Source organism: Daldinia loculata (genome assembly GCF_022478755.1).
Source record: "Daldinia loculata strain CBS 113971 unplaced genomic scaffold F4817scaffold_22, whole genome shotgun sequence".
Classification (NCBI taxonomy): domain Eukaryota; kingdom Fungi; phylum Ascomycota; class Sordariomycetes; order Xylariales; family Hypoxylaceae; genus Daldinia; species Daldinia loculata.
The window spans coordinates 346,315-366,430 of record NW_026054876.1 but is presented as its reverse complement, the minus strand read 5'-3'; the positions used below and the strand labels follow the sequence as shown (position 1 = coordinate 366,430).

Genomic DNA, 20,116 nt, shown 5'->3' with positions numbered 1-20,116 from the left:
CCCATGCATCGACCTAACCTACCTAACCTACCTAAGCCGTAAAGGGTCGGGCCGGGGGTTTTGCGCATATGTACAAACGTCGAATTAATGTGATTACGTATATTAATCTAATATACATCGTACGTAGGTACATATTAGCAAATGCATGTACATACATACATAAAATTCCTCCTAACATAACGACCCCCCTACATCGGCGAATCACATGCCACAACCAAAACATCCCTCGGCACCTCCAGAAGGAGCGGCAGCCCCCCCGATCCCGAAGGCCCCACTGTTTATTCTCCGGTCGTTACACACATACACACATACCTACCTAATGTACCTAGGTACACATACAATTATCCGCGTGGCTAACTCCGCGCGCTTTTCCCCGAGATTAGATATTACCTACCTAACCTAACCTTACCTAACCTAATGTCGCGCGTCGCGGTGACAAGAATGGGCAGTCATTGGGTTAACCGCATTGGCGCGCGCCCCCGGGGCTCCGTGCTTAGGTAGGTAGGTACCTATGTTGCGGGAGAAATAATAAAAAACCGCATAATTGACAATAGCCGTGAGTTATCCGAGTGAGTAACTATGTACAAACCGAAAATGAGAAAAAAAAAATTTGAGACTAGGATTCGTTGCTCGTTGAGCTTGAAGGACTGGCCCTGGGGTAGTATTGCGCAATACTATGTTGAGGTAAACTGTAATACACTCAAATATTATAGACTTAGTTTGTTTTGTATGGTCTACGCGTTGGTTAGAAGGTCTTACGCAGCATGTTAGTTCTTTATCGAAGAGATTCCATAGGATATCACTGCGAAAGCAGGTAGGGTAGGCACCTACGTAGATATATCAGATTTAGGAAATCAATATTCAACTACTTGCCTCTAATAAAACTTACAAAGCATTAACATTTACACAAACACGAACTTTCTGGGACTAGATAGTATCAAGACAACAGCGACCATACTATCCCCTAGAAAACACGCAATCGGTATAATCACTAATAATTCAAACAATTCGTTCGCCATACTCTAGAATGCATTAAACCTCTAGACGAGCTTGCGCTCAGACGCGATTTTAACTACTTCATAACACATGCCAACCAACGCCAGGATCAGGCTCACCCCGAGCCTATCTTATATCCTTTTCCCTTTAACGAACGACAACCTCCGTACCGCAATTCCTATGCGAGGAGTGGATGACCGTATCGCCTTAACGCCTATAACATCGATCATGCAATGCACTGTATTAATTCGTCTAATTCCATGCCTTGGAAAGAGGGCTCGCAATCTTGGGAGCAAACTGTAAGCTCTTGCGACGGGCTGCCATTAGGCGCATCAGAATGCCCTGATCCTTCTCCTTCTTAATCAAGCCCTCGCCGAGGCCGGCGTACATGCTCTTCTTCGGCGGGCAAGTCCTCATCAACAGTTGCTCCCTTTCCTCGAGATCTTCGTCGTTCTCCGCTTCAGGAGAGTCCGGGCTGATATCCATGGCGAATCTCGCGACGGTCTCCGGAGCCGGCGTCTTAGGCACAGGAGTCAGCATGCCAAGCTCGCTGTCCCAATCATGGTCACCGGGTGCATCCTCGTCTTCGTCGTGGTCTGACGGAGTACGCATCCAAACTGTGCTATCCCTGCGGCTAACGTGGTTATTCGGGACGGTCTGGCACTCCTGGGGTTGCCTCGTAATGCTCTTCATAGGAGTAACCAACGTGCCGTTGAGGTTAGCAAGCGCCTTTGGCTCCATGCTCTTTCGACGGTTGCGCCCACCACGAGGAACCAGAGAAGTATCGATGTAGTAGGGAGCCTCGTCAACCCACTCGTTCTCACGCTCGCAGCTAGAAACGGCGTTAGAATGATAATCATGACATATCGGCAACATGTTGACTTACTCCAGGACCCAGCTGACGCCGACACACTGCACAACACCGCCGCTCTCCTTGACCTTTTCTAATGTTCGCTTGCCTCCATCCTTGTACACGACGTGCGTGATTCCCACCTTAGATGCCGAGCCGTCGTCGTTACAACTAGTTGGGTTCCAAGGCCAACTCTTGACACAGCGAGCACCCATCTGCGTGAGCAATTCAACGAAGACGGTGCTCGCGTCCGCACCGTCACTTGTGTGCACATCAACGAATACGACCGCGCCTCGGAGCAAAGAGTTATTTAGGTCTCGACGAGGAGTACGGGCTGGTGTGCCCATAGAGGACCATATGTCGGCTTTTGAAGGAGTCACCGGAGGGTGCTCTGGCTCATCATCTTCATCAAGATCCATCTGGGATGGGTCCTTAGTGGGAGAGTATGAGATGACCGTGGCATTCCTAAAGAGACCAGTCGGACGATTGGCAGGTAGCTTTGACACGCTTGCGCTGCGCTTCTTCATAATCCCGGGAGTAGAATCATCGGCCGGCTTCAATGGCACCTTAGAGACGGTGTGGAAACTCCTAGGCGCAGACGGCCGGACAGGAGTAACCGGCTCAAGACGACGCATACCAGCATTAGTTCTTAGGAGAGCCGGGTCAATAGGGACGGCGTTCTCATCGCCATACTCCTGGCTAGCGTCCGAGATCGAGTCATCATGGACATGATTCTCCTTCGCCTCGTCAACTTCGGCTATTTCCATAAGGGACATCTCGTTGGCCTCGGCAGCAAGTTCCATGTCTTCAGTCGTGATGGGGATGTCATTAAACTCGGGCTCATCATATCTAGCAGCGATGTCGGCTTCTAGGGCTGCTTCGATTGCAGCCTGGTTCTCCATCTCGGCACGGATTCTCATCTCCTCATCGAAGAAGCTTCTAGTTGGTGTAGACTCGGCCGGAGCGGTATCGTTCTCCCTGAGCAGTGAGAAGCCCTCTTCCTTGAACTCAGGGGAAGGCACATGTACATCATTACTAGCCTTGGTCGGGCTTGGGCCTTTCCATTCATTGAGCTGGTTGGCTAGCGGGGTGAAGAATCGGGATCCCTTGGAGACGGATCGAATGGCACGACTGGCAGCCTTGACCGCGCTAGATGGCAGTCGGGGAGTTTTGGAAGTGCTCGGCGTGGGCGTCGAAGGAACACCGGCAGTAAACGTGAAAATCGTATCATCCTGGTATTTGCCAAGCGTCTTTCCGCTAGATGCAAGCTCATCCTCAGAGTCAGACGCGTAGTTAAGGCCCTTAGTTTCCGAGCCAAAATCTAGATTGATATCTTGCTTAGGAGGCGACTGAGGAGGTGTTGTTGGAGCTGGGCTAGGCGCCTTCTCCTCCTCTTTGGTTTCAAGCTCATCGACATCCATAGGGTCGTCAGCTATCTCGTCAGCTCTAGCTTCGATAATTGGCTCCTTCTGCGCTTCAACCGGTTCCTCTATAGCGGTCTCCGGCTGTTTCACATCCAAGTCCTTAATGGGGAGCGGGTTTTCCCGGAGAGCAGGGTCCGCATGCCGAGGGAGGACAGCAGATAAACGGCCAGGGAAAGCAAGCTGAGACGGTGACTCGAGCTCGACTTGATTCTCCTCCGTTTGCTCGCCTGATGCGGGTTCATGCTCTGCCTCAATGATCTCCTGCTGCTCAGGTTGTTGCGCTTCTTCAGCCGGCACTTTCTCATCTGTCGGAGAAGGCTTAGGCCCAAACAGTCTATTTGAATTACTTATAAGTGATTGCATGGGTGGTACTTGCATCTTGAAAGGCGACGCAGGGCGCTTAGCCGGTGATTGCAAGAGAGACATCTTTACCGGAGAACGGTTGATACCATTAGATTCCTGAGGTTGTAGTCCCTTAATAGGCACTTGGGGTCTTTTAGCAGGTGACTGCAGTATTGAAGTCTTTGATGGTGATGGTGCTGTTTGTTGGTCATCCATTGAGGATAGAACGAATGGAACGGCGTCAACTTTCTTCGCAGGCGACTTCAACATATCCTTAAAAGGAGAAGCGGGTGGTCTACGAGCAGGGCTGCCAAATACTGACGAACCCGTTGGCTCTGGGGCCTCTTGAGCAGTCTCCTCCGCATCATCGGTCTGAGGCTGAGGGTCATGCTTCTTAGTTGCGGGTGGCTTCACGGGGCTCTTCATCATGGGTTTGAGAGGAGTCTTCTCCAATGTAGCAAGCTCGTCATCCGAATCAGTATCTCGAGACAATGCCCGGTTCTGCGCATCCTTCTTAGGACTAAGAGGAGACTTGTCTCGTGTCTCACTGGTAGTTGATTTTTTGCTAGCCCTGGTAGTTCTACCAGTAACTGGTTTGCGAACGGGCTTTGCACGCATACCAGTGGCAGACTCGGTTGTCTTGGTCTTGGCCTTAGCGGCTACGGTGGGCACCAGGTTCTCCTTCTCTGGTTCCTGGAAGGTAACCGTCTTCTTAATGATCCCCCCTCCGACCCTAAACGCAGGCCTAGAGACGGCAGACTTTAGGCCTGGTGTAGGCTCTGTGGAAACGTCTGTGGTGACTACACCAGTGGCTGCTTTAGTACCGGCTGTAGCACGCGAGCGCGTGGTCTTCTTAACCGGTTCAGTAGATGCGGTACCATCATTATCACCAGCAGCCGTTTTTCTGGTTCGCGTGCTTGTGCGTGTAATTTTTGCTGGTTCTTGTTTAGGAGCTGCGGGTGCTGTTGTGGCAACTTTCTTGGCTCGACCACGCGTAGCCTTAGATGCGGTCGGCGCATTGTGAACAGGAGCCTCCGTCTCGGGTTCTGGTTCAGGTTCAGATTGGGCAACCTTCTTCGGTCTTCCTCTGGTCTTGGCTGGCCTATTCATGGTACTTGTTTGCTCAGAGTTCGTCTGTTGGTTGTCTTCATCTTCTTCGTCGGATCGGGTCTTCCGCTTAGCAGGACGCGACGTAGTTGCTGTCCTTTTTGTTGGGGCTGGAGCTGCCTTGGCGGTAGATTTGGTGGTGGTAGCGATGGTGGCAGCGGTCGCGGTACTGGTACTTTTGGTGCTTGCAGCGTCCTTCGCGGCTGCTCTGGCACGCGTCATTCGTTTCGGAGGAGTTGCAACTTCCATGATGCAATATAATTGAAGAAGAAAAGAGAAGTATAAAGGAATTACCTACTTGAATAATTGAACAATGCCTTGGACGATGTAATTTGGTCGAGGTGTTGACCTAATTGCAAGGTTTTATGTAAGGTTGTTCAAGGTGAAGTGACGTTTGACGTTTAACAAATGCAGGATAAGGTTAAAGTCAAGTTCTGCGGGCTTCTTATTTTTCTTGTTTATATTTTCTTGGTCATAGCTCTCTCCGCCTTTGTAATTAGTTCCACTTGTTGGCCCACCAACTAAGCACGGTACGTACTGTGCCTATATCTTAAGTCGCGTGTTCAAGCATCCATCCAATCACATTATTTTAATTGAATCTCGTCGAGATTTAGCCTACCTACGAAATAAACACGCGACTTCTCAGGTGGTGAATTTTTATCGTGTACCTACATAGCTGCTGAGGTGAATAATCGAGTTTATTATTAAGACTCAGTTACTTTAAAATAACACTCAAGTAAACAAGCCCGGTCCTCCTTGACAGCATTTCGCCAGGTCTTTGAGTTGGTAAGACAAACACTATATCTCAGTATTCTACTTCAAGTTCTTATGGACATGCTTTTGGTCTATACGATGCTTATCGTTCGTTTAGACCCTTCCTGCTTCTAAGATTTCATACAATTGCTCCCGTAATTAATAGGGTTTCATTGTCGAGTATAATTAGTCCTGCCCTAGCTTAGGTACGTAGTGAAGTGACATTGACAATGACTATGTAGCATAACCTAAACTACCTAGGAAATATATATATATATTCGTACTCTTCCACACTTAAGGTGTTATTGTCGTACCAGTTAAGGTATATTAGGTATGTGACAATCATAGCTCACAAGTGTTGAGTATACGAACTATTTCGGTCTGCCTTGATGGCGTTAACTAGGTACCTACGTATGTATCTTCATTGTCCTGGAATACTCTCAGACGTTTGCTCTTCAGCCAATTGCAGAATGGCCATCCACAATGACAACGTCCTTGACGCACCTTGCATGATGCGGCACTACATTTCCTGCAGATGGCCAACGCTTGGTATCCATCTGAACTCCTCTCAGGGCTGATTGATGGAGGGGACTCGACTTCAGGGCCGCCTGACGCTAAAAATCTGGTATCCCTTGCCTTGGTAGCAAACATCTGTTGAAAATATTAGCACATATCGGTAACAGATTTTGATGGATGCTATGAGGGTGGGATTTATCATGTATATACAAATCTCCACGGTGTCTCTCGCGTGGTCGTTGAAGATGCTTTACTCGTAGGAAGCCAGTGTTGGCATAATTGCAACTCCCTTTACCCTAGTAATGGACTTTTATTGCTATGTCCCGTTTGGTACTGAGCCTGAATGCAACCAATTCCGAATCCTTACGCTACTACCCGGTTCAGGGGAAGAACCATTAGAATGCATCCTATCCCACGGGGATATAGGCGAGTCGCCTCCCTACGAAGCTATCTCCTACGTTTGGGGCGATCCCCACGATAAAGCCGGCATCATATGCAACGGCAAGCCTTTAGCTATTACCGCTGGCCTTCACACTGTCCTACACCATTTTCGTTCACCGTCGGAGAGGAGAAGTCTTTGGGCAGACGCGATTTGTATAAACCAGAATGACAGTAATGAGCGAGGAAGTCAAGTTGGTCGTATGAAGGATATATACTCGAAAGCTGACCGGGTCCTCATATGGCTTGGTGAAGAGAAGGACGAAAGCGACAGGGGCATCGCGGTGGCTTTAGATATCGCCTATGCCTGTCATCAATATACTTCCCACGGTGGTTCACTCGTAACCATTAGTTTCGACGACGAGCTTGCCCTTCAGCTATTTGGAAAATTCAGGGATAAGTCTGAGTTCCCCCGACTATCAGCTTTTGCTCGGATCATCGAAAGATTGTGGTTCACAAGAGTCTGGGTAGTCCAAGAGCTTGCATTAGCGACAGATGCTATGGTGTTCTGTGGAAACTCGCATATCAGCTGGACTGATCTTCTTGCTGCCATCACTGCCCAGGACCATTTAAACTTATGGCTCTCTGACCATGAGCGTAACGCCTATGTCTTCATCCTAGAGAGAGCACGTGAGGAGTGGCGCGCAGGTATCCGACGAAGCCTCCTCAGTGTCCTATTTCGATACCGAATACTCGATGCTACCGATCCTCGAGATAAAGTCTTTGGGTTGAATGCATTAATTAAAAGCGAGCTCTCCGGGACTCGGGCCTTGCAGCCAAACTATAATGTTAGCACTACGGAGTTATATACTGCTGTAGCAAAGGAGATACTTGAGTATTCGCCGAATCTCAACTTGCTGTCTGTTCCCCGACGCTTCTCTGGTGCCGGTCCTTGTAATTTGCCGTCTTGGGTGCCTGACTGGACTAATACTCGACTCACCGCGCCTTTAGGCCTAGCAAACTACTCTGATATCAACGAGTTAAGTTTTACCGCAAGCGGGCTTTCAAAGCCTGAGATCGTCCTCGATACAGACTCAAACGTCCTCGGCGTCCAAGGCCACCGGGTAGATCGTATTACCGCTGTCGGTACAGTCCTCAGATTAGAGCATCTCCCACGGACGAACTATCATGGTATCCGTATTCCAAAGTGTGCCTTTGTCTTGGATGATTGGTGCCGTGTTGTTAGAGTCTGGGAATCGGAAATCTACATTACCGGCGAACCGATTCGTGATGCCTTCGTCCAGACATTAGCGGCCGGATCCAGTCATGAAAGTGCTGAAATATTACGTGCACAACTGGACATCTTGGAGAGGAATGCTACAATAGTAAGATGGCTTAGACGCTTGCCTAGATTTTTCCCGGACTGGCTGGTAGATAAGATAGTATATTTGGTTCATGCGATGCTATTCTATGATCGGACCGACCAAATGACCTTGGGCTTTAGAATCCCCCTATCGTCACTGGCAGACCGCCGGGTGTTCAGGACTGATAAAGGGTATATTGGCTTAGGATCCGCTTTGACAGAGGTAGATGACGAAGTCGCTGTCGTGGCAGGGGCAAAAGTGCCTCTTATCCTGAGGAGAAAGGGGTCACAGTGGACATTGAAGGGCGACTGCTTCTTAAAGGGGATAATGCAAGGCGAGGCATATCGTGAAGACGAAACCTCCCAAATGTGGATTGTCTGAAGCCTTTCCCCGTCCAAGTAGATATATCGAAAGATTGAGTTAGTCTAATATGTCCATGTTGCTAGGTGGATGTTGCACGACAGCCATTTAACAGATTTGTTATATTGACCGTAGCCTATCAGCTTCGACCATCAAGAGACTATGGCTGACATTCGTTGTTTTTTCGTCCTAGGAAATATTATCTATACCCGGCAACCTATATACGAGATATGGACAAAGTAGCATTTCCCATCATCGTTAACTTCCGGATCTTCGTCGCCTCAGCTGGATCTTGGCTACTTAATCTACATATGTCGCCCAGCTAACGAATGCCGATGACGCTAAATCCCTCCGATCAATGGATCATTGCTTGTCTCATCTTCACAAGCATCCAACAGCCCTGTGGCGGTTGACGATACGGATATGAGGAGTATTACTATGATATTTGAGGCGTACTGGTTGGTCCCCACATGCTGAAACTCGTGCCAAGAAGACGCTATATTCGAGGAGGCGCCCGCGTAACCCACGATAACTTACATATGTACAAGTGGGCTTTTCCATTCGCCCCTCTACATGCGGAGTAGACTTCTCGTAAATTCTTCCTTTCCGAATAATTAATTAAAACAAGCTCACACTAGAAGGACTGCGCCGCTGGCATTCCAAGAATTATGGCATCAGCCCTATTCCTCCCGAAACTTACGGTAGTTATGACAATTCAAACCAAGTGATCCTACGACACAGAAAATGGGGGGGTACTTTTGTCATCTTCCAATCGGCGATGTAACTTGTCTCAGCAAAGGATGAATAGACATTAGGTCTCTTATCATCAATGCTATCTACCGAGAATCATGAATTATCGCGTCGCCAGTTCGTCAGGGGATATGTTGAACCCCCCTACCTTCAAACACCTCCTTTGTCATGGCGGTGTCTCAACCCCTGCCCACAATCGGACCCCGGCTCCGGTCACCCTTCCCGACCGGGACGTTCGAGCCTCAGCACGTTTACATAGTAACAAAATTCCACTCCACTACCTAACTCGGAAATCCCTGCTCCATCGCCAACGCCAGACTGGGCGGGCTGTCAAAGCCTCGACCTGCATCCATCAGCCTGCATGAAATTTGCCGTAGAGTTAGTGTACGTAGACCGCGCTCGAAGGAAAAAAGGGACTGAGCTAGCTAATGTTGCTGGACCCCCTCCCCGGTCGAAACGAGCTTCAGAAATGTGAGAATTCCTCTTCTTTCGTTGAGGCTCTCGATCTGGCCGCGTACTATGTAGTATGGCCCCATTTCCTACTGTAGTAATCTCTACCACTTATCGTGCTGTGATTCCCCCCTCGGTCGATTCCATTTCCCATCTCTCCCCTTCTGTGAATCTGGTGTTTCCTCTCGATGGCTTCAACTCCTAAGCGCCACCCAGCTTCCGCGTGATGCTTGCTTGATTGTTTCGAGACTTTGCTTGTCTGTCGTTCCTTTCGCCCTCTAAGTGCTTTACGCGCCTAATTTGATGCTTCTTTTTCGGATCCGATCCGGTATAATTCTCTCATTTCCATAATATCGACGGCCCCGTTCAAGCTGAGTCTCGGACGATCAAATCTTCGCCACGCTCACTGAAAATTAAATTCATCGGGTTGATCCCGCGTAATTGGAAACGGCTGGTCTGTTCATATTGTTTATCCTTCACTTAATTATATACGTCCATATACTTGGATCGTCGTTGCGCATCACGGCCATACCAAGGGTATTAGTGAGTGAGTGATCGCTCCTAATTCTCACATCTTAAGGATGAGGGTATCGCGGTCAACGTTTCTCCTATCCGCGCTGAGCTCCTTGTCGCTCGTTCAGGTGCGTACTACTTTATCATGTTACGATCAATCATACTCATCTAGTTGCAGGCCGGCACATATCGCTACTATGATCAATCCGTGAAGAGAGGGTTGTTAGATCAGTTGCTCAGCGGTCTCGGCGTCGGTAGTAATGGCGATGGCGATGGCAATGGAAAGGGAAAGGGTCATAAGGGCCAAGGACAAAATAGCGCCGTCACCGTTACCGAGACAATAAGGCAGACGATCACGGTGGGAGCCGGAGCGGTAGGCGGATTCAACGGCACAGCGGCTGTCACCCAAACGGTAACAGTCACCGAAACTGCCACTGCCACCGCCGCTGGTGGCATCGGGGACGCACTGTTCGTATATTAATTACCGCAAGACTGGTATAATATAGAGTAGCTAACAATAGTGAACAGCGGAGCCCAACTATCGTTCATCACAACGACCGTCTACAATACCGGCGCGGTGCCCACGGTAACAGAGACGGCCCTCGCCTCGACAGTAACGCAAATTGCTACCGAGACCGCCCCCGCGGCGACGGTGACCGAGATATCTACCATCATGCAGCCGGTAACGCAGGCCACGACCGTCACCGAAGTATCGACGGTAACCATGATGCAAATGATCGCAGGCGGAACGCCCGTTGGTGCTCCGGTCCCGGCAGACCAGGCTTCAGCCATCGCATCGTCTGCTGCACAGGCAGCTTCCTCGGCTGCTGCCGTCCCGACATCGTCAGCGGCTCCAGTTGCGCCTGCGCCCGCTGCTAGCGTTACAGTAACCGTCACGGAGACTTCCTCGGCCCAGTGTTCCGTCGTGGCCACTTCATCCGCTGCCGTTGAATCATCGACATCAGCAGCGGCGGCGACTTCTGCCCCCGCGACTTCTGCCGTAGCAACATCAAGCGCCGTAGCTGAAACCACGTCGTCCGTATCTTCCGCGCCGCCTTCGTCTTCGACCTCATCTTCCTCAGCAGTCGAGACGCCATCCAGCTCAAGCGTAGCAGCCGTCTCTCCCACCGCCGACTCCACCCTTCAACTCCCCGAAGTCGCTCCATCAACGACGACCCCAACCTCAACAGCCCAAGCCATCACGACCCCCCTCGCAGCGCAATCATCTCTCGCCCTCCCCGTCGAGACCCCGGCCGCCGCCAACAACGCCGGCAGCAACGTGACCCCCGCCGTGCCCGCCATTACTGCCACGACCTTCGCCGGCGCTAACGAGGGCCCGTCGATCGATCTAACCGGCGTCACGCTGACGAACGTTCTGACGCTGGGAAATCTCGGCCGCGTCTAAGTGCGAAAGATCGCTGGGGAGGAACAGCTGAGGTCGGATGTATAGAAGAAGGGAAAGGAAATACCCCGCCGCAGCAGATTCGCCGTTTGCGTTCTGCTCGGATTTGCAGGCTGTAAAATAATTATCATTATCGTCATCACCACTAGTATCATTCCCTTCCACACTTCCATTTCTCGTTTTCATATTCCAATATACGCACGCAGACGTGATTTAAGTAGCCCCGTTTTTGGCTGGTTGGCTGGTTGGTTGGTTGGTATGGAGAAGAGAAAGAACCAGGGGCTTACGTTTACCACGAGATGCTAGGAGCACATGAGTTGTATGTATATAGCTTTTGACTTCTTCGCTTCGCTTCTCGCTGCTGAAATAAATAAGCAACAAATAATTGAGTCGAGGCTGGCCTTGAACTGAGTCGTTGAGATGCGTGAGCGTGATATGTGCAAGTGTGCGAGAATAGATTTTATAAGGGTATCTCCAGTTCGTGAATCTATTATACCAAACGCCACCACCGTATGTAAATCTTGATATACCAATTGCTTTTTCATTCATCCTTCACTGAGCTCCCTTTTCTTCAACCTCCTTTTTCATTAACGCAGCCTTAAGTTTCTTCGCCTGCCTCTTACTAACCGGCGCATTCTCTCCAGCTCCACCGTCCCCTCCTTTCTCAGCTGTCTCGCTCCCTCCATTCTTCCTTTTCCTATTATCTTTTACTTCCACCACCTCCCTATCCTTGCCCTTCGATAACTTCGACTGCTCCTCCTCACTGCGCTCCGCCACGTTTACAATATCCACCACACCCCTAAACCCACTCCGCTTAATCCCCTCGTTCACCACGATGCCCCGCGGGTTCACGCCTAGCGCCTCCATACCCTTATCAGTAGGGAGACCCCATACGGCGAGCAAGTTGACAATGTCGGCGGGGCCTCGCAGGGCCATGGCATTAGCCGCTTCGCTGCTTAGAATCAGGCCACGGCCGCGGGTCGCGCGCACGAGCTGTATCACATTGCCAGCGAAGTTGGCGCGAGCGCGGGCGTCAGTATCGGGCCTCAGCGTTTGACCGTAGGCGACCTCGAAGCGCAGGCCCCGCGCGACGGCGGCCATGCATGGCTTAGGACGTAGGTGGAAGGGTAGGCGCGCGGTGAGGTCCAGCGAGATGATAGAGACCTCGGTGGTGCTGACGGTAAGGCAGGCAGCCTGGAATGCCTTCTCGGTTTGCGGGCGGAGTGCTAGAATATCGTAGGCCTGGGCAGCTTTGGGGAGCTGCTGGTTTTGTGAGGGGTCTGAGAAATTAACAGTAAGGCGGCGGAGGACGGTGGGGATGCACTGCTGGCGGTTTTCGGCTTGAGAGGGAGTAGCTTGCGGGGCGAATTGGGGGATCGGGTTCGGGATCTGCGATGGTAGGGGCGCGTCGAGATTGTGGTTCAGCGCAACGACATTGTAGCCGAGTTGCGAGCTGAACCTCAATGTGCGCTCGAGCTCGGCGGTGCTGATCGAAGACGACCAGGCGATGTTGAGGTCGTAGAGCATCTTGTTACGGGGCTAGTGAGCATTTCGAGGCTTAAAGGAGCATGTTCGACTAGCATTGGTGAGTGTGAATATTTGAAGTTTTGAGCTACAGGTCCTTGTCCAGATATTTGATAGGCAAGTAGCCAGGTACCTAGTGGGGCTATTGAGGTACCTACCTAACATACATCTGTTACATCAATGCAGCTAAGCTTCAGCAGAGTTCAGCTTGCCGACCAGCCGCTATCGATAATGTTGTGTGACAGAGGACCTTGCATTGGAATTAAATATTGTCTTGGTTCCAGTCTCGGTTCCAGTCTTGGCCCAATACATCTGGTCTTGGCCTTTAAAGCACAGCCCCCGAAGGTGAACGCGCATCTCGCACAAGGATGCGAATATGTACATACTTCTTCAGCCAGCATGGCACCGACAAAGAATAAATTGATTTCACGATTGTTGCCTCCACGTCCTACGACTTAATCCTTGTAAAAATAAGAAATAAGAAAAATAATAAACATAGGTATTCTTAATCCTCCGCCAACATCGTTTTACCTAAGTATTGAACTCTCTTGGCGACCTTCCTCTCAAACGCGCGAATCCATCTACCTACCTTAGGTACCTTAACCAACCGCTTCGATTAGCGCAAGTTTAAGTTGCGATAGCGTTCTAGCACTTAAGTTAAGATGTGTCTAATATTCACCTGCGGCGAGCATACCTTCAGGAAAGAGGTAGAAGGCTACGAGGGTGTTGTCTGCCAATGCCATAACTGCGGCAACTACGCCGGACATATCATCAAAAGCAATCCTTGGTTCACCTTTTGCTTCGTGGTAAGTCTACCTATAGCGCGCCATCTATAACTACCTAACCTACCTAGAAAGAAGCCTCGAAAGAGATGCTAACATGAAACGTAGCCCGTCATCCCGCTCTCTATCCATGGCTACCAGGACGTCGTCTGCCAGATCTGCAACTTCGCGCAGCCGTTAGAACACCGACCCGACGCTCAGGCGATGCAACGTGGCGGGGGTGGGAATATCGTTCCGATGCAGAATCAACCGCCGCCGCAACAAGGACCTCCGCAACAAGGGCCACCTCCGGGATGGGGTCAAGGACCACCTGGGGGTCAAGCGCCTATGAGATACGGATAGAAACGCAAGAGATTAGCCGTTAGTTTCACGATTTAAGATAGTAAGAGTTGGGTGTCACGACAGCTGAGTACACGATACGAAACGGCGTAGCGGTTGCACCATATTGCGCAGCATCAGGGTTGGAGTTTAAGGATCCGCGTATCATAGGATATCCCGCTTGGGGCGTTTTGACATTACTTGTGGATGGAACGATGATTATAAATTTATCTTAGGGTTTATTCTATAAACTGCGCATGGTTAGGCATGCGTAGCAGTCGATTTGGCGTGTTGAAGGTAGATAATGGAAAATCATCACGGTTAGTTCTATATTCACGGGAATGTTGATGATTTGAGAGTTACGCGCCACAGGTCTTCGACTTTAGATATGAAGTCTACTATCGTATATACCTCATGTTAACAAGCAGTAGCCTCTTGACTCGTTTACAAGATAGAACCATCTAACCACCACACCGATGTTTCGCCTATAGAGCTCAAGTGCCCCAAGCACATATACAGCCAGCCATCTTAGACAGTAAATAGCATGTATCAAAATAGCGTCAGGAACTAGAGCGGACCATCTGGCTGCGCTCGTCAGAGCTTTGAACAGTCCAAACTCTAAGAACTGGCCTTTCGTATACTTAAATACATGGATCTCACTCAGCACTCACAGCTGCCGCTTACCTTCTTCATCTAATCGAAGCCAATAATCCCAAAAAATGTCTTCGTATGATTCTCTGTTGATCGCTGAGCTGTTCAACCTGTTTATCCAGCCCCCTCATACAAACGAGCCGAATCGACCGGTGCCCACGAGGAGCGTAAGCGAGTGGTTTGACGACCTGTTCGGTTACTGGTACGAATTATTGTTTGACGAAGGGGAGGATGTCCCAGAATCGGTGAATAGAGGTGCTATTCCGTACCGCACTGCTGCGTGTAAGTTATTATATCATAGCTGATCCGACTAAAATATGGATGCTAACGAGACAATTGTGGTGGATATAGACGACGAGTACCTTCGTCAGGCGCAGGAGGAGGCTGCATACGATGCTTGGTTTTCTTCTCCGCCCCCAAGCCGATGGTTCTGCATCATGACAGGTTCCATCGTGTTCATCCTCCTCTACTGCGCGCCCTACATAACCGATGCTATTCTCGCATCCGTCGCCATATTTGTATTCATATCGGCCATCTTCTTGCCTCCTGTTATACTGTTAGTCATGCTGTTCCGTCCGCTAAGGCGTTGGGGAAAGGCAAACGAAGATGGTGAAAATAGGGGTAAGAGATTGGCTACATCTCTGCGTTCTATTTCCTACAACAGTCCAGATATCTTGAATGGTCAGATTGGCATTGTTAAGAGAAAGTAGACGGGTATAGGGTTCATTCATATAATATGTATCTTCCTATGCGGATAATAATAATATAATTCTTCTAAATTCCGTGTACCACTCCCATAGTCATCTTATATTAATAGAAAACCTTCGCTGTCTATCTACCCTATTGAACCTAATAGTAATACGGAATCTTCCTTATCCTTAGAGTTTAAAGATAGGATCTCGATGGCATAACCGCCATGTCCATCCCATCACGTAACTCAATTCAACACAGGCTGCCAGCCCTTCCGTCCAACGTGCCCAATAACACCTTCATCTTTCAATACGTCAACACTGGTCCGACCTGTCACAACGCTCCTCTCGACCTCAGCACCACGGACGTAAAACGGGAACATGAGTCGATTCCTGTAGTCGTCAACAGCCTCCCCTTTCTCAACATCTTTGGCCTCCCATACCACTCGCCCTGCTCTCCGGTGCTTCACAAACCCGCAAGCTTCCCTGTCGAGCGACAAGTACCACCGTCGCTGATGCACGCTGCCGATCGAATTTTCCGCTCCTGTATATGCGTTTGTGCGGCGCACCTGTTCATCCTCGAGCTCTCGAATCTCCCGCTCCATTGCCGAGACGGCTTCTAGGTCTGCCTCTTCGGCGGGTGCGTTTACAATTTCCAACTCTTCGCTCCCTGCAGGCTCCCCACCTGGGTCCGAGTCCGAGCTTGTCTCTGGCTCGACTGCCTTACCCTTCCCTTTACCCCTGATCGATCCTCTACCTTGTGCTGGGGATCTTCGACCCCGTCGCCGCGTGGGCGTGCGTGTGCTCTTAGCGCGACCGGCTACGTCCTCTTCCTTGGTGAGCCGCAGATTTAGCACATAGTTACGCGGCAAGCGTGTACCGTTAAGACGGATACGGATCTTCCGTGTCTGAAATGCCTGACGGAATTTCTCCTGCTCCGTGAGCTCGGGTGACTCTTCTTCCTCGTCAGATTGCGAGTTCCGGTTAGCTCGCTTGCTGTTCTCCCGCGGTGAGAGAATAGTGTACGTCCCCGTATCCCAGATGAGAAGGGAGCCAGTTGATATTGAGGCTGTCTCTATAAGATGATTCTACGAAGGACGCTGGGTTAGTAGAAGAAATAAAAATAAAAATCCGAGTTAGGTTCAGGTGAACTTGCCCATAGACAGTGGATTCTTGTCTCGGTGGCGTTCCTATTTAAACGTTGGCTATTTGGATCACCTGGGAGCCCATACATGATAGCCCAGGACGCGCTACTTGTCTCGTTGATCTGTAACCGGAGATCGTAATGCGTGCCCGCAATAGGATGATCATGCTGATGCACAATGAAATGCGCGCCTCGCGGATTACCCGAGTTTTGCTCATAAAGCTTCCGGTAGGCTCCGATAGACAGTCCTGGTATATCCGATGGGAAAGGCGACAGTATAGCTTTCGTTAAAAGCCCGCTGAAGTAACCGAGATAGTCCTCGATCTTGGCCTTGCCCGCCTCTACAGCCGAAGCCCTTGGTTCCTCTTCCTCCGCCCCGGATCCGTGATTACCTATGTCGTCGGAGCTACCATCTTCATCGCTATCGCTATCGCGGGCTGGGCGGAAAAGATCGAAAGTCCATTCTAGATTCTCTTTCTTGATGAATGGATTGCCGACTAATTGCGGGCTAAGACCCCGCTTTGGTGGCATGTTGGTAAAATGTTCAATGGACAGGTAGGTTTAAGAATAGCAGGCTATGCTAATTTGACGGTATTCCCATAAAATATTACTGTCAAAACATAATCACTCAACATATGTTTTTCCTACTTGTTTAATAAAGCAACGATAAATGACCACATCACAGAGACGTCGCAATAGGTGGCTAAATGGCTTAATTACCAGGCCACAGTATTGACTCTGTTTCTTTCCTCGTCTCTTCGAAGTCTTATGGGGATGATGAGTTTAGAATGATGCTGGTTACTGAGATTGACAATGGCCTAACCTGGTGAACTTAGGACGAATCTCTCGCTTGACCCCTTACCAAATACATGTTTCGCTGTCTTGGTTCCTTAGATATTTAATACGACTGATATTATCTCAATATCAGCGGTGGCCAGTAATGGGTAAGATATTTAAGTGATAGTGGACATGGTGATGGATGGTAGGTGACAATTTATGAATCTGAACCGATCAGCAAAGACATTGTCCTAGAAATCCCAATTCGCTGACTAACGAGAGGAGTTTAGCAGTGCTAAAAATGCCTTATAAAGGTAAGTTACTAGTAGTATGACAAGTCAAAAATAAACGATACCTTATATGACTGACATCATCATCGTCATCATCGTCATCATCAAAAAGAATCATGACAGCGGTGGGACTCGAACCCACGCGGATTGCTCCACTGCGAAGTTTGGATTCAGGTAAACCTGAACGCAGCGCCATAACCACTCGGCCACACTGCCAGTTTTTAAAAAACTGTTTTGTAGAAACAGAACGTAAATTCTTCGCTGCTGCAGCGTGATATATTCTAGTTGCGTTCTTTGCCCTAAAATGGGCGGGTGGGGTAATGTAAATTCTGCCATTTACGCAGTCTTATTGGCTGGTTCTAGCCTGTGTACTAATCTATCGAGCTAAGTAAATTTTCGAATTTTCGAATTTTCTACACTAGATCTTAGAGCTACGAAAACTTCTATTTTAGAGATTTCACTTCTTCATCCATCGAAGGGCATTAGGTCTATACATTACACTATAACTATATACGATGATAACCCAGTATAAACTAACTTTCATCAAGCATTGCGGCTCTACGCAGATAATACATAAATCACGTACGACGTTCCTCTCTGGTCTCGAACTCGATAGCCGAAATTAAGTGGCGCGATTGGCGCCGGCGGCCTAGAGGCCCTACTGCTGATCTTGAAGCTTAGCTGAACTTCTGAAGAACTATAAACGACTACGTTACTAGCGGCCCCAGCTAAGCTCCTATTTCCGCATTCGACTAATTTTAAGATCGCTAACTTAGGAGAATAAGGAGCTATTCTAGAGGCTAACGCTACACTTTTGCTATATTATTCGTCCGGTTTGGGGAATACTAGTTGATCGCGTTATACCCCTGGCTAATAGTATTGACTAATTTTCGGGTCATATCCGTTAGGACGAGTCGAGTGTTTCCATAGGGCCTAGATTCTTCGTTGCTACAAATATGTGTCGTATTCAACACATCTTTAGGAGACAGGCCCCATGCTTTCTTCATCAGATACAACATTTCAGTATAAGGTAGTAACTACAATCTGATATATAACTTGATAGATTGTATAGTTACTCGTAATAAAAGACAGGGAGAGAAATAATAGTTATAGAAATAAATGACACTCCTCCGAGAATAACTAGTTTAGAGACATGCTGTATCAAATTGAATACAACTCTGAGCTTAGATAAATTGAATTTTTCATCTTCAAAATCTTAAGTTGTTCAAAAGTATAATATAATTTGGTAGTTATAAGCAAAACTAACTATCAGTTCGCCCCTTTGTCAATTTAATATGCCTCAGAAGTGAAAATTGCCCGCAGAGCAATGCTCATATGCCAAATTCCCAGGTGGATATCTATCCCAAAACCTGGATATAATATGTACAAGAATATTATAGAAGCCAACAACAGGCTCTGCATTTCCACTGATATCCTCAAACTTTATGAACTTGTTTTTACCCATCTGAATACCGGTCGTGTCAAACTTCCCTGTCTCCAGACTCCCTAAACGCCACGCCGAAGTCCCAAGCTTATGCGGTGGCTTTTATTGATCTCCTAGTAGAATGCAGCACTGAATCGTTCGTTGGAGGAGCAAATGACAGGATTGCCGTGGTAGTCGTCGATGTACGCCTTCTCGTAGCCGAGCTTGCTAGCGAGGTAGTCCCTCACGGGGTCGACGACTGCAGAAAGCAGGCCCTCAGTGGCTTCGATAACTTTCGATCCGTCACTATCGATCTCGAAGATGCCTTCAGGTGCATCCGCTAATACACTCAAGTCATCGAAGCCGGTAGCCACACCTGTCCCATCTTCGGCGACAAGAGTCACAGGACCATCGCAACCTCGTATTAGTGATATATCACCGTAGCCCTTGCCAGTACCGTCTAGTCCGATCTCGAGCCAGGTACCTAGCAAGTGTGGCTGTCCGTCTAAGTTGGAATCATTGCCACGCACGATGCGGCCTTGGAACAGTTGCGGTAACGCTACAAATTTGGTCTCCCCGGCGTTAACAGTCACATATTTGAGCGGTATGCTGTCGCAGCTGTTCTCGTACACGAAGAAGCTGCGAGTTCCGTTACCGCTGTTGCTTAGTTTAATCCCGGCACCCCCTTGGTCGCCGTCGTTGGTGGCGTCGAACGCCTGCGTCGCGCAGGATCCCCGGGCGGACAAGCCGCCTGAAATATGGCTACTACGTATGATGCCGGATGGCAAGGCTACCGCAGTGGATAGAAGAAGGTTGGTGAGTGTAAAGAGTGACCTCAACATACTTCTAACTGGATAGAATATTTAAAAATGTAAATGAATGTGGTGTTTTAAGTATGCTTAAAGAAAAAGACTGGTTCAAGTGTATAGACTTAAGTGAAGGAGTGGACTAGTAAGAACTGGATAGAGAAATTGTCTATTGACGAGGAGGCGACAACCCCCCTTAAGTATACTCACATCAGGTCCCCTAGATCCCCCAGATCCCTTTGACTCGACGCCATCATCCAACACAATAGGATTCTTACAGAACCAGGTGTTCCACTGCGGAGTTATCCGTAGTAGGCGCTAGAAACTAATAATTATGAACTCGCTATTAGAGGCGAAGCCACGTAAGCCGATTGGTGGTGAAATGGGTCCCATAAAGAAAAATCGAACCGGAAACGACGCGTAATGAGTCCCCATATTGGCCTCGTCAATGCCGTGGAAGCGTCCGGCCCTGAAAACGTGCCTTTAGAAAGAGAAATAACACCACTC

The 20,116-nt window shown here is 49.0% G+C and overlaps 8 protein-coding genes and 1 non-coding gene across 9 annotated transcripts; 4 read left to right on the top strand and 5 right to left on the bottom strand.

Annotated features, from left to right (window-relative positions):
* Positions 1-754: 754 nt before the first annotated feature.
* F4817DRAFT_336632 (uncharacterized protein) lies at positions 755-5,125 on the bottom strand. The gene is made up of 2 exons (XM_049303193.1): positions 1,883-5,125; positions 755-1,828 (listed from the first exon to the last, which is right to left on the bottom strand). Exons 1-2 carry the CDS (start codon positions 4,966-4,968, stop codon positions 1,249-1,251), a joined length of 3,666 nt encoding a protein of 1,221 aa, XP_049159465.1. The 5' UTR covers positions 4,969-5,125; the 3' UTR covers positions 755-1,248.
* A 1,103-nt stretch (positions 5,126-6,228) lies between these two features.
* Positions 6,229-8,111, top strand: F4817DRAFT_365187 (HET-domain-containing protein; the record flags this gene model as incomplete). The annotated part of the gene is made up of 1 exon (XM_049306837.1): positions 6,229-8,111. The coding sequence occupies exon 1, from the start codon at positions 6,291-6,293 to the stop codon at positions 8,109-8,111; it is 1,821 nt and encodes a 606-aa protein (XP_049159464.1). The 5' UTR covers positions 6,229-6,290.
* A 1,427-nt stretch (positions 8,112-9,538) lies between these two features.
* Positions 9,539-11,646, top strand: F4817DRAFT_99074 (uncharacterized protein). The gene is made up of 3 exons (XM_049308129.1): positions 9,539-9,931; positions 9,982-10,271; positions 10,332-11,646. Exons 1-3 carry the CDS (start codon positions 9,872-9,874, stop codon positions 11,206-11,208), a joined length of 1,227 nt encoding a protein of 408 aa, XP_049159463.1. The 5' UTR covers positions 9,539-9,871; the 3' UTR covers positions 11,209-11,646.
* F4817DRAFT_336626 (PHP domain-like protein) lies at positions 11,406-12,980 on the bottom strand. Its single transcript, XM_049303192.1, has one exon. It carries the CDS (start codon positions 12,730-12,732, stop codon positions 11,758-11,760), a length of 975 nt encoding a protein of 324 aa, XP_049159462.1. The 5' UTR covers positions 12,733-12,980; the 3' UTR covers positions 11,406-11,757.
* A 308-nt stretch (positions 12,981-13,288) lies between these two features.
* On the top strand, positions 13,289-14,047 carry F4817DRAFT_99061 (uncharacterized protein). The gene is made up of 2 exons (XM_049308128.1): positions 13,289-13,535; positions 13,620-14,047. The coding sequence occupies exons 1-2, from the start codon at positions 13,392-13,394 to the stop codon at positions 13,851-13,853; spliced, it is 378 nt and encodes a 125-aa protein (XP_049159461.1). The 5' UTR covers positions 13,289-13,391; the 3' UTR covers positions 13,854-14,047.
* A 750-nt stretch (positions 14,048-14,797) lies between these two features.
* F4817DRAFT_365185 (uncharacterized protein) lies at positions 14,798-15,303 on the top strand (the record flags this gene model as incomplete). Its single annotated transcript, XM_049306836.1, has 1 exon — positions 14,798-15,303. One exon carries the CDS (start codon positions 14,798-14,800, stop codon positions 15,188-15,190), a length of 393 nt encoding a protein of 130 aa, XP_049159460.1. The 3' UTR covers positions 15,191-15,303.
* F4817DRAFT_99013 (DNA polymerase ligase-domain-containing protein) lies at positions 15,304-17,120 on the bottom strand. Its single transcript, XM_049308127.1, has 2 exons — positions 16,326-17,120; positions 15,304-16,257 (listed from the first exon to the last, which is right to left on the bottom strand). Exons 1-2 carry the CDS (start codon positions 16,842-16,844, stop codon positions 15,418-15,420), a joined length of 1,359 nt encoding a protein of 452 aa, XP_049159459.1. The 5' UTR covers positions 16,845-17,120; the 3' UTR covers positions 15,304-15,417.
* Positions 17,121-17,497: 377 nt separating this feature from the next.
* Positions 17,498-17,596, bottom strand: F4817DRAFT_t87. Its single transcript has one exon. It is a non-coding gene; the product is annotated as a tRNA-Leu (tRNA).
* Positions 17,597-18,603: 1,007 nt separating this feature from the next.
* Positions 18,604-19,756, bottom strand: F4817DRAFT_336617 (uncharacterized protein). The gene has a single exon (XM_049303191.1). The coding sequence runs from the start codon at positions 19,643-19,645 to the stop codon at positions 18,938-18,940; it is 708 nt and encodes a 235-aa protein (XP_049159458.1). The 5' UTR covers positions 19,646-19,756; the 3' UTR covers positions 18,604-18,937.
* Between the last annotated feature and the right edge of the window lie 360 nt (positions 19,757-20,116).